The following is a 14,074-nucleotide window of genomic DNA, read 5'->3' as shown; positions in this document are numbered from 1 at the left end:
TTTGTTCCTTTGTCCATGCAAAGAAACCACTTACACATACAACGTAATGTAGATACAGATCTTAATATTCTAATATTCTATAGTTTTCTATATATATATATATTTATATATATATATATATATATATATATATATATATAGATATATATATATATATATATACTATATACGTAATATATATATATATATATATATATATATATAGTATATATGAGAGAGAGAGAGAGAGAGAGATAGCTAATCAATCTTATTCTAATCCTTACCTATTATCCTCAGCAAAAGGAAAGAATTTTCATGAAAAGAAGATCGACATTATCACCAAGATGGAAAATTATTACAAACTGCCAACAAAGGCATCAGAAAAAGACAAACTTACCTTCCTTGTCAACAGTGAAGAATCCTACGCCATCTCCAGAGATGATAGTATAGTGTAATGGTCCTCCATCGGGATCTCGAGCACTCAGTGTTGTCACAAGAGCACCAGGAGCAAGATTTTCATGAACCCATCCCCGCAATATCCTTTGGGGAAAGGCAGGCGGTCCTAAATTTTCATCCACATCATGAATTTGAACAAAAAGGGAAGCCAGGCTCTCAAGAGGGGGCGAACCTTTATCTTGGGCTCTTATGGTTAAATTATATGATGGCTGAGTTTCGTAGTCTAAAGCAGAAGCTATTCTAACGACTCCTGTTTCTTCATCAATACGGAAGACATTGCTGTGGCTATCTAAAAGAGAGTATGAGATCTGTCCACCAAGGCCTAGATCGCGGTCAGTGGCGCGAAGTGTGGCAACCACAGCACCTAGGGGAAGGTCTTCAGGCACATCGACTGACAACCTACTAGCAGCACCAAATTCAGGGGAGCAATCATTCATATCCAGAACCGTAACTAAAACTCGAGCAAGAGCAGAACGAGGGTCTTCAATAGAACTGTCCCAAGCTCTAACCCTTAAATCATATTCACTCCGTCTTTCTCGATTTAAGGGCCCAGAAACATACAAAATACCAGTCTCCTGATCAACTGTAAATTCCTCCACATCAGTGACTAACTTATAATTAATTTTGGCATTAATGCCATCATCAGCATCTTGCGCACTAAGCTGTGCTACACTTGTACCATTCCGGGTGTTTTCTGGCAAATGCAAGCTGTAGCTGACACTACTAAATTCTGGAGCATTATCATTTACATCAGTGACTCGGATAGTTAAATTTCGTGAAATGCTTCTATGAGGCACACCTAAGTCATATACAGTAATATTCAATAAATACTCTGGGGTGCGTTCATGATCTAGTTCAGCCCAAACAGACAAAACACCTGAATCGACTCCGATTCTGAACACAGAATCTGTGTCACCTCCGGATACAGCATACACCACTCTGCCATTGTGGCCTCGATCATGGTCAGTAGCTTCAACTTTTATGATCTCTGCACCAATGACTGCATCCTCAGGAATTTCAACAACACTTGGAAATGTTTCTGGAAGCTCAGGAGCATGGGCATTGTAACCATAGCGTAAGGGTAAAAGAGCATAATGCTCTTCAGCTGCATTATTTTCAGTTGCTGCTGCAACTATTTCAGAAGCCTTTGCACCAACCCCAGTGCTATGACATTCAACATGTGAATGTTGTCTTACCATAGCTTGATCTTCAGCTTTGTCTGTTATAACTGCAATTGTAACACTTGTTGCATCAGAAACATGAGTGCCATCTGTAGCAGTTACATTCAGAACATAAGTTCTGGAAATGGCTCCAGTGATCATGTGTTTTCTCAGGTCACAAGTCAAGGCAAGGACACCTGAAGAAGCATCCATAGCCCAACATTCCTCAGAGATGTCTCTTTGCAGTTTATATTTTACATCACTGTCTGCGTCCAGGTCTAGAGCAGAAAGTTTAAGAACGCTTGTACCAATTGGTGCATCTACTGAAACCCAACCTTTACAGTCTACACCCTCAAATTGTGGTCGGTTGTCATTAATGTCACGAACTTTGACTTTCACTGTAGTTTCTGTTTCTCTCTTGAATGGTATTCCCCAATCTGAAGCTCGCACTTTAATGGTGTATACTCTTCGCTGAGTCTCATAATCCAGAACAGAAGAAGTCCTTACAGTACCATCAAAGGGGTCAATACTGAAAGGTACCTGATCAAGATTGGCAATGCTATATGATATGAAGCCATTTTCCCCAGAATCTTGGTCAGTAGCTGCAACACGAGTAACATAAGTACCTGATGGTTCATTTTCATCAAGTGTGACTTCTGTATTGGGGGTGTTAAACTGTGGGGCATTATCATTGGCATCTGACACCCGGATAATTACTTTAGCTGATGATTGTTTGCGACGTGCATTGCTTGCTTGATCCACAGCAGCCACAGTAAGACTGTAATAAGCAGTACTTTCATGGTCTAACCACTCAGCAGTAGATATCAAACCAGTCTGTGGATTAATATGGAAATTTTCATCCTCATTCCCTGCTACTATTCTAAACAGCACTTTTCCATTGATACCTTGATCAGTATCTGAAGCAGCTACAACAACAACAGGAGTATTTGGAGGAGCTTCTTCACTTACAGATTCTTCATATTGTTCCAAAGCAAATACTGGTGCATGGTCATTGACATCTGCAATACTGACATGTATATTAACCTTGGTATTTCTTGGAGGAGTGCCAGAATCAGTAGCTTGAATAGTCAGGTTGTATCCTTCTGGAGCTAATTCCCGATCTAGCAGCTTAAGAACAGCCAAATTGTACTCCTTGGAATGAGAACCATGGGTAATACTAAACAACCTGTTTGGATCACCTCCAATGATATCTATTTTATCAACTACACCACTGTTTCCTTCATCAGCATCATCAACATTTATAATAGCATATATGTGTGTGTGAGAGTGCTCAATTACATGAGGAAGGTGATGTACAGTAATGGTTGGAGAATGTAAATTTACTCTCTGAACTTGTACCTCCACTGTAGCACGTGCTGCTGCTGCTGGCCTGAAATTGCGTGGCTGGGGACCTCTGTCCTGTGCTAAGATACCGACTCGATGTGATCGGCCATACATTTGTGATAATGGCCTTGTTACACTCACAATACCTGTTGTTGGGTGTACAGCAAAATAATTGCTTTCAGGATTTTCTAATGAATAATATACCTGGCCATTGTACCCTATATCAGCATCATGTGCTGTTACAGAAATCAATGGAGTGTGTAAAGGTGCATCCTCTCCTACGCTGATCTGATATGAAGTTGGATAAAACAAAGGGATGTTGTCATTGGTATCTAAAACCACAACAGTTATCTGAGTTCGATACTTAGTTCTACCACTCCCTTGCCCATTGCTCCTCACTTTGGCTTCCACAGACAAAACATACTGTGACTGCCTTTCTCTGTTAAGAACATCACGTAGCCCAGTTCGAGTTCTGATCTGTAAGACAGCCACACCTCCAACAACCTCACTCTCTGCCGTAAAGAAGCCATCTTCATCTCCTTGGACGATATTATATGTAATGTGGCTAGTGGGCGGCAGAGTCTCTAAGGGTATCCCTATGAGTTCCTCTGCCGCCACATAGGTTCTTGGAAGGGAATTTTCATAGATGGCGACACTGTAGTTCTGCAGTAATGGTTGAACAGTATGTTCATCGGCGGTGGCAGAGACCCCTCCATTGAGAAGTAGCAATGCCAGAAAGAGTCTGAAGAGTAAGTTTGGGAGAGGGCGAGGTTGGGCATACAGGGCACAAGGCTGTGTGGGCCAGGCCACCCGCAGGCCCGCTCCCCGCGCCATCATGTACCCCTCACCATGTCATCTTGGCCACATCATCTGGAAATGGAGAACATAAAAGAGATTAGTCATATTATTGGAATCACAGTGACATTCAAGACAAAAATAAAAGATTTTAACATCATCATCAATAATAATAATAATAATAATAATAATAATAATAATAATAATAATAATAATAATAATAATAATAATAATAATAATAATAATAATAACAATACTTCATCTGACCAGTAATGAAATAAAGGTTACTGAAGAAATTACCCTTTTGTTGAATAATTCTCAAAGATACTTCAAGGGAAAATCATTTAAAAACAAATGAGTGTACATAAGAATCCATAATAAAACTCCCTTGAAACTGACCTATAAAGAATAATCAAAGTTGTCAAATGCAACCTCTTTCAAAGAAAACAAACCCTCATGCAACCCGAACAAACCTAATGAACCCTATAGAGAATATGGACATAAAATACTTATATTAGAATGAAAAACTATTTCAGAATGACGCTTACTTAGCTATGCCATTAAAAAGAATCACATTACACTAACATAAAGATAAGCCCAGCATAAATCAGTCAACCACAACATTGGGGATAGATAAGCACTGCGCATTTGCTTGGCACACCCATGTTCTCATACGAACGTGAGTCAATGACACAGCAAGTGTCCATTCAGAAATTTTCCATGCCAAGATTCATTTAAGAACTACTCGACTACCGCTGAAGGTAGAAGATCACTATGTTGCCGCGCACTACATAAATTAATGAATAAGCACGATGTAAATAATATAGTATCTGTAACAATGGATTATATATATATATAATATCTATATATATAATATATATATATATATATATATATAGATATATATATATATATATTAAATAGTATATATATATTTTTATATTCGCATATAATATATATATATAATATATATAATTATTATATATATATATATGTATATTGATTTTAAATCGTGAAAACGTGATGATTATACTAACAAAGTTACAGCCACGAAGGAAGGCGTGAAACAATGAGATGCTAAGTACTTAGTCTTATTACTAATTCATGGTCACAGCATCTGTGACCTTGTCTTGGTAATAAGACAAAACCATCTTATTGTTTCACTCTTTTCCTCGTGGTCACTTTTTACTAGATATGTATGTAACTGTAACAGCCACCAAGGTCCTTTAACAGTATCAGAGTATATTTAAGGGACCTTCTAACTTCTCGAATTCTTCATACTTTCTGAATACGCTTGATACTATGAAGCCTTCAATCCAAAAGTAAGAAATATATGAAATAATTCTGATGTCCGGTAGCAGGATTCGAATCCGCATCCAACGTATCAGAACAAGGTTACGTTGGCGATATTCTGAATGCGGGTTTGAATCCTGCTATCGGACATCAGAATTGCTTCATAATTCTTGCATTAGGATCTAATGCTTTGTAGCAACAAAAGTATCCAAAAAGTGTGAAAAATTCGTGAAGTTAAGAGGGCACCGTCTCTATTGCAATATGCATCTGCTGTGCATATATATATATATATATATATATATATATATATATCATATATATTATATATATATATCTATATAGATATATATATATATAATATAATATATATAATATTATATATGTTTCTGACTCACATCAGGTTCGAACTCAATTCTTTCAATTGAAAGGCAAGGACTCTGTCAAGTACGCCATATCAGTCATAAAAGAAGTTGGAACCTAAATACAACTGTACCTTATTAGGCTTAACCTGGGCAGGCTGGATCCTTTCCAAGTGAATATGATAGAAATAATCAACGCACAATCACGTGTGGAACAAAAATAAGTTGGGGAAAACAAGCTGGTATGCGAGGCAGTTAGCCTACCCAGGCACAGCCTAAGGTAGAGACGTACTAGGGTTCCAATTTCTTTAATGACTTGTTTGGCTGAGTTGGCAGCGACCTTCCTTCCAATTGAAAGACCTGGGTTCGATCCTGATGTGTCAGAAATTTATTTCTGTTCCAGACGTGATTGTGTGTTGATTATTTTCTGTATATATGTGTCTATATATGTATGTAATGTATAATTATTTTAAAAAATCATAACCTGTTCATTTTAATACACATACTGCAGCAGCACATTTGACACAGCGATTAAAAGATTGTGATAAACTGACACAGCGACACCCACCATGGTTGAGTCAATGACGTCACAAAAACCTTGAGGTAGTCATCTAAAAATCGAGCTTACTCAAGCAGAGGACTCAAAGGATAAACAGCCAACGCAGAAGTCCTAAATACCAGAGATTAGTGATTAATATGATTAGCAAGATTTATAACTGTAATAAAACCAGACTTTCAGCGATGGATTTTTCCTAAGAGCTGAGGTGGAGGTGGAGGTGGGGGAGGGTTTCAGTATCTTCTGAGAATAACTCTCATATCGCATGCAATAACAGACACGAAATTCACACAGGCTCTACGCAATTAATCCTTCTGCAAATCTAAATACATATATGCATATATACAAACAAACACATACAATAGCAGTGTCACATACAAAACACCCATACGCACGCACGCACGCACGCACACACACACACACACACACACACACACACACACACACACATATATATATATATATATAATATATATATATATATATATATATATATATATAATGCAAAACGCCGTCATTGTGACAGATGGTATTAAAAGTTCGTGTATTCAAATTCCTAGGATTCAAACATGAACCCCAATTCGAAATATTAGCTCATATAGCACAGATAATTCATAAACAAATTCGCATTTTTCTCGAAAAATATCACTTCTCACTGATATATCTCTGGATGTACCTCCTTTTCACCGTAATTAATCAGTCAAAGATACATGAAAGTCACAATAACTAGGACGATACATAAACAGATGATCTCAGTTGTGATATTATATGTTAAAAAACATTATTCATTAATCAAAAACAAAGTAACATAAAAAGTAAAATTATCGTATTGAAAGAGCTGTGTCGTAAATCCGACATTCTTTCTTGACGAAGAAAATATTCGATAAAATGTCTCCATTTCAAACTTAGCATTCTCATGAAGAGCAGGAAGCGCAAACGCTAAAACCTCTAAAATATCTGCTATCCGCAACCCTTCAAAGACAAGTCAGTATGAGACAAACTCAGCAATATGAAACCCATGACACCAATTAGCAACTCTCTCTCTCTCTCTCTCTCTCTCTCTCTCTCTCTCTCTCTCTCTCTCTCTCATCCTCTCTCTCTCTCCATACATTCCTTTGCTCTCATCGCTTCCTCTGCCACAGACAACTTCTTTTATAAACCCTTGATCGACCACTCCATAGCCTTTTCATAGCCTCATTCTACTCCATATCAACTATTGCCTGCCTTCCATTGGGTCTCCAGTTCACTGACGTTTCCATTCTCTCTCTCTCTCTCTCTCTCTCTCTCTCTCTCTCTCTCTCTCTCTCTCTCTCTCTCTCTCTCTCTCTCTTCCTTGCTGCTTCCTTTCCCCCTTCTTTTATGCTGGAATTAATTACATCCTTTTCGCTTAGCCGTGAAAACATTCCCCGTTCTCGGTGCACGCGTTCCGCCCTTCCCTTCTTTCTTAATTGAAACTGCTATGACTGGGTAGCATTTAGTCATACAACTTTATTGCACCTCTAATTGTTTCAAAACAACGGATAAATGGGAAAATATCCTGATGACCCTAATAAAGGGAGGAGAGGGCGAATTTCCTGTTCGACGGAAAAGAAAAAAATGAGAAAATATTGCACAAGCATGAAAAACTCTTTTGAAACCAATGTTACATAAGGATCACATCAATGTCTCCGACACGAGTGAGCTGACGAAATCAAAATTGACATGTACCAAAACTATTAAAATCAAAAGTCCAGATAAGGTTACATGATAAAAATCACGATGCTAAATTCTGAAGCACAACTTGAAAGCGCCACGTGAAAATGGTAATTTGTGAGGGGCAAAATACAACCCCACCTATGTTCCACGTGTTTACCGGCAGCTTTTGATAATGTCAAAAGGCAAAATAAATATTCCGATGTACAAGTTCCTATGCACGTTTTATTGTCCTATAAAAACGGTTAAAAATACCAACCCACCTGCGGCCTTCACTCCCTAAATGTTATGTATCATACATAAATACAGTATATACATGACTCCCATTCTTCTTTCTCAATTGTAATCACATTTATTCATATAAATACTGGCGTTAAACAACATATCTGCATTACCATCTAGTTTTACTTTAGTATACCATCCTGTCTGCCCTCATATCAGCTAATGTGGAACCTTCAAAACCTAACATGTCTAATACTGTTTAAGGTCATCTAGCTTTATACTACATACATTTACAGCTACTATGCAACATCAATAAAACATGGGATTTAATTTGTAAACATTACTAATAAACCTAATAAGAATGCATGATGAACAACGTATTGAAAAACCCCCAATGTTTTAGATTTCAGATAGTAATACTCGCAAAACCTCGATGCCAACTGCGTGTTCTACGAATTCACCTGCAAGTCCTACATTAAGACGTTGCAAGATCCGCCAGTTTTTTAAAACTGAAAAAAAAAAGCCACATTATTCCAGTTACATGGTAAAGATTTCGACTGAATATCTGCGGGTTATTTTCGGAATTGACAAATCAACCTCCTGAGTGTAAGAGCTATTCCGAGAAGCTCCATAAATTCAAAAATAAAATGAGCAGCTTACAAACACTCATATTAATTTGAGTATATCATATCCTACACGGAAACCCAATGATTCAGTTACCCGGTCTTTTTCATCAGAATGTCAGAAGGCATTATACCAAAGAAGCCACTCCTACAGACCCATATAAAAGAGAGAGAGAAAGAGAGAGAGAGAGAGAGAGAGAGAGAAAACAGCCCACATGCCAATCTAATACAATCACAAAGCAAAAAGTTCCGCTGCTTCTGTTACAAACCATGGAGTAACTTACAAGTAACAGGTGCCCATTTGCTAATAACAGGATATCTTATCATGTAAAATTTACGAAACCATATGCAAACCCTAAGATACCCATGAATGTATCTGAAATTACTTGGAACATTTACTTACGCTTACTCCATAAAAGTTAAGAATCGATTTCCAAATGGAATGAAATGTTAATGTAGGTCAAAAGTCCTGTTTGGACCTAGGAGATCATTCAGCACTGAAGGGAAATTGCGAGTAAAAAGGTTTTAAAGATGTAACAAGAGGAAAACCTCGCAGGTACTATGAAACAATTGTTACGAATGGGTGGAAAGTAAGGTGGAAGAAAAAGAATATGAGCGGAGGAACAGTGAGAGGAATGAAAGGGACTGCAGCTAGGGGCCGAGGGACGCTGCAAAGAACCTTAGCTAATGCCTACAATGCACCGCGTTAAGGTGCATTGACTGCACTACTCCCCTCCGGAGTCGATTTCCAAAGTCTATGGACCTTTTTAGAGAACCTCAGAACTGACAATAGCCGAAGGATCCTATCTATAGAACAATGACTCCCTAAAATAAACAAGAGTAGCTCTCCATAACCAAAGAATATGTCAATAAAGCCTACAAATGGGTAAAAAGAAAACTGGGAATCCATCAGCAAAACCCACAAACCAGTTTTCAAGATTTCCAAACCTATCATAAGTAGAAACAAATAATTATAAATCCATCTTCAGGGCCTACAAGCATGTTGGCAACACCTACGATTCTGTAAAAAGCCTGCCAGTTCCTTCTTCAAAAAAACCGAACCAAAAAAATAAATGAATAAAAAAATAAGGACCTACAAATCCATCTGAAAACTGACTGGCAAAGAAAAATTTTGCAAGACTGCGCGCAACGTCGAAACATTGTTGAAAAACAATACAAATCTTATTACGAGAGCGTTGCGTGACTTGTTTACCAAGACCCATGAACCAGAAATTGTAGAACCTCTTACAAATGGGGAAATAAACAAACAAATGCAGTAACAAATATATAAGGATGAAATTTCCCTTCAGCAAACAGAAACACACTACCAGTTATTTTCTCTCCCAATTTGTAGGCTACGTTACTGACGTTGTTCACATTATAGTCTCTCTCTCTCTCTCTCTCTCTCTCTCTCTCTCTTTATCGCTTAATACGGGCATTTCTTTAGATACTAAAAAGGGTAATAGTAACTGCTGCAAAATTACATCTATCAGGTATTCGGGATGAAACAGACTGAACAATGCACAGCAACAAGAACCTAATTATGAACTGAATGGTCATTACAAAATAATGACCATAACAAAGGACGAGAAGAGAGAGAAATTAAGCTCCGGGTCATATGTATACAATACAAATACAATACAGGGAAAGATGTCAGCATCATTCAAACGGTTCGTCCCCAAAGTCCACACAGCTACTGCATTCGACGTCCACAGTATGAATTATCAATCTAATACAATAGCCTTTACCCTGTCAACACGGACCATGATTGTGACAACAGCGTTCTAACACTTCGTGGAAATGAGACGCCACTTACAAGCGGTGCCAGAATATACCCTATTATCCTCCCCAAACACAGAGCCTCACCCCACAACCAAACAACCCCTCCCCCCTTACACACTAGACTGAAGGGATCCCTCACTACCCTTCATTAATGGGCAATGCATAATTACAATTAAGGCGAATGCTCTTGAACCAATCCAAATATTTGACAGCATCGACCCGGACCGTATTCTCCTAACACCGACACACGGTCATGTAAGGCTGCAAACCACTTGATGTGTGTCAGTACATACACGTACACACTTAAAGAACTACTTCTACACACGCACATACACAGTCCTTAACCTTCAAGGCTCTAACACCTGCACATTAATGATTTATCGACATATTAATATGACTAGCATCATCATTGTTACTTTGCATAACAGACTACTTCTGAAAACCAGAAATAAAAATCCTTATCATTACCAAAAGCAGGAACTCCCTTGTCCCCTCCATCTCCCCCTTCCCCCCTTCTAAGAATACAGGCACACATCAACATGACTAGCATGATAATTACTTAACTCATGAACAAGATTGTGTGCATGAAGAAAACCATGAACATTTTCTTCATCACCCAGTGTAGTCCTCTCCTCCTCCTCCTGCTCACATCCTTCAACTGCGCCTCTCAAGGTACCCTAACTTCAGGAACACTCGAACTTCAATGACTCCCCTTCAGGTGCCGGCCGGCTCTCCGGGAGTAGCGGTTGACGACAAAAACCAACAGGCCTTTGTAATATCCAATATCGGAGGATAAGGAATGAAGGAAATTACAGCCATGGCGAGTCAAAGAACAGGAGGACAGGCACGCACGGATAAGCTCTAGGGCACGCAACCCATGTGGAAGTAGCATAGCAGGCGCTTTCTTGCAGATTTGCAACTCTGTATCTTTGGGCTATGTAGTTACTACAGGGTTTTATCCACATAATGGCTCAACTAGAGAGAGAGAGAGAGAGAGAGAGAGAGAGAGAGAGAGAGAGAGAGAGAGAGAGAGAGAGAGAGAGAGAGAGAGAGAGCATGTAATAATACAAATTTTATCTAAAGTCATCGGCTCATCGCTAAAACTATCATACCAGTCATGTACTGAATTTACCTGCAGTGTAAATTCACGATTTCAGAGTTAAATCTAAAACTAAAGATAAACAAAGATCCAGAGACATTACTGTCAGCAAGAAAAAAAAACTGAACTAAACAATGACACGACCAATATCAGCAGAAATAATAACAACAACAAATTAGTGACGACACCAGCGAGCAGCGCCAACAATAACAGAAATAATTAAAGCAATAACAGCACTGTGAGAGCAACAGCACCGGACGACCATCATAGAAGACGTTCAGTCACCCCACAAAGATTGACGATGATCAAAGGACAAACAGATCCCAATCTGTCCTTCAAGCAGCACACTGTCCGACTGGTAAAAAAAAAATGAGGGTTTACGTTACGAGCAGTGAGTTAGAGTAAAACGCTGAAACATAAAGAAGGGGTGATGGACCCGCAAGCCAAAATGTGACACATGGACTTACAGTGGTACAGGACATCTAAGAGAGAGAGAGGAGAGAGAGAGAGAGAGAGAGAGAGAGAGAGAGAGAGGTTTCTATGTTTGAGAAACTTGGTTTTCGTTTTCAGTGAACGATAAATTGAGAGAGAGAGAGAGAGAGAGAGAGAGAGAGAGAGAGAGAGAGAGAGAGAGAGAACTAATGACTCTTTTTGATATAGGAAAGAAAGGTACTATGCCAGAGAGAGAGAGAGAGAGAGAGAGAGAGAGAGAGAGAGAGACTAATGACTCCTTACAGACCTTACATCTTGTTCGGGTTGCCCCAGGTCCCTCAGTGTGAGGCACCTCTAATGTCTACCAGAGAGTTGCTAGTACATCTTCCGGTATATTTTGCATCTTCCAATCTTGGATGGTCTGGGATGCAGTTTAGATATTTGTCGAGCTTATTCTTAAACACATCTACGCTCACTCCTGTTATATTCCTCAGATGAGCTGGCAACGCATTGAATAGAAGCTGCATTATCGATGCTGGTGCGTAGAGGATTAATGTCGTGTGCTTTCCTTATTTTTCCTGGTATAGTTTTGGGCACTATTAATCTACCTCTGCTTGCTCTTTCTGATATTTTTAGCTCCATGATGTCTTCGGCTATTCCTTCTATCTGTTTCCACGCCTGAATTATCATGTAGCGTTCTCTTCTCCTTTCTAGACTATAATTTTAAGGATTGTAGTCTTTCCTAGTAGTCAAGGTCCTTAACTTCTTCTATTCTAGCTGTAAAAGACCTTTGTACACTCTTTATTTGTGCAATATCCTTTTGATAGTGTGGGTACCATATCATATTGCAATATTCAAGTGGACTACGAACATATGTTTTATAAAGCATAATCATGTGTTCAGCTTTTCTTGTTTTGAAGTGCCGTAACAACATTCCCATTTTTGCTTTACATTTTGCCAATAGAATTGCTAATTGATCGTTGCATAACATGTTCCTATTCATCATCACACCAAGGTCTTTAACTGCTTCGTTATTTGTGATTGTCTCATTATTAGGTCCCCTATATGCATATACCTTTCCTTCTCTGTCTCCATAGTTTATTGATTCAAATTTATCAGAGTTAAATACCATCCTATTTACCTCTGCCCAATCATATACTTTGTTAAGGTCTCTTTGTAGCGCGTTCCTATCTTCATCACAAGTAATTTATCTACTTATTCTTGTGTCATCGGCGAAACTACTCACTACCGAGTCCTTAACATTACTGTCAATGTCTGCAATCATAATAACAAACAGTAATGCAGCTAACACCGTACCTTGTGGCACACCGGAAATTACCTTAGCTTCATCCGATTTCTCACCGTTTGCAATAACTCTGTTTTCTGTTGTGTAAAAATTCTTTTAACCATCTTCCTACTTTATCCACTATATTATGTTTTCTCATTTTCTTCGCTAATATATTATGGTCTACCTTGTCAAAAGCTTTTGCAAAGTCTAGATAAACCACATCTGTTTCATTTCCGCTTTCCATATTTTTGTATATGTTCTCACGGTGGACAACAGTTGGGTTTGTGTACTTTTTCCGGGTACGAAACCATGTTGTCCTATATTAAACAGATTATTTTTTATTAAAAGTTTCATAATATTTTTCTTCATTACCCTTTCATACACTTTCATAATATGTGATGTTAGACTCACAGGCCTATAATTACTTGCCTCTAGTCTTGATCCACTTTTGAATGTAGGGGTAATATATGCTAATTTGTGCTCATCATAAATCATGCCTGTATCTACACTTTGTCTTAATAATATTGCAAGTGGCTTTGCGATAGAATGAACAACTTTCTTTAACAAAATAGCAGGAACACCATCAGGCCCTGCTGCAGCTCCATTTTTAATTTCATTAATAGCCTGCACAATATCAGCTTCATTAATATCTATGTCAGCTAAATATTCATTATCTTCGTCCCTTACTTCTATATCATTTTCTTCATTATCTATTCTAGGGGTGAATTTTCTCTTATATCGTTCTGCCAATATGTTGCAAATTTCCTTTTTTTCATTCATTAATCTCCCTTCAATTCTTTTTGATAAAGGAAAGAAAGGTACTATGCCAGAGAGAGAGAGAGAGAGAGAGAGAGAGAGAGAGAGAGAGAGAGAGAGAGAAGTTTCTGTGTTAAGAGAAACACGATTTTCGTTCTGAGTGAACGACAAATTAAGAGAGAGAGAACTAATGACTATGATAAACGGAAGAGAGGAACTATGCCAGAGAGAGAGAGAG

At 38.3% G+C, this 14,074-nt stretch overlaps 1 protein-coding gene across 5 annotated transcripts in view; it reads right to left on the bottom strand.

Moving 5' to 3' along the window:
• The window catches only part of LOC135210928 (fat-like cadherin-related tumor suppressor homolog), a 736,096-nt gene that overhangs the window by 607,281 nt on the left and 114,741 nt on the right, over nt 1-14,074 (bottom strand). For all 5 annotated transcript variants that reach the window (XM_064243897.1, XM_064243900.1, XM_064243901.1 and 2 more), the window contains exon 2: nt 377-3,809. In XM_064243897.1, coding sequence (XP_064099967.1) covers nt 377-3,776 — 3,400 coding nt within the window. In that variant the 5' untranslated portion in view covers nt 3,777-3,809. The remainder of the gene's footprint in view (nt 1-376; nt 3,810-14,074) is intronic.

This window comes from Macrobrachium nipponense, chromosome 4, assembly GCF_015104395.2.
Source record: "Macrobrachium nipponense isolate FS-2020 chromosome 4, ASM1510439v2, whole genome shotgun sequence".
Taxonomy (NCBI): Eukaryota; Metazoa; Arthropoda; class Malacostraca; order Decapoda; family Palaemonidae; genus Macrobrachium; species Macrobrachium nipponense.
This window is presented reverse-complemented; position numbering and strand designations above follow the sequence as displayed.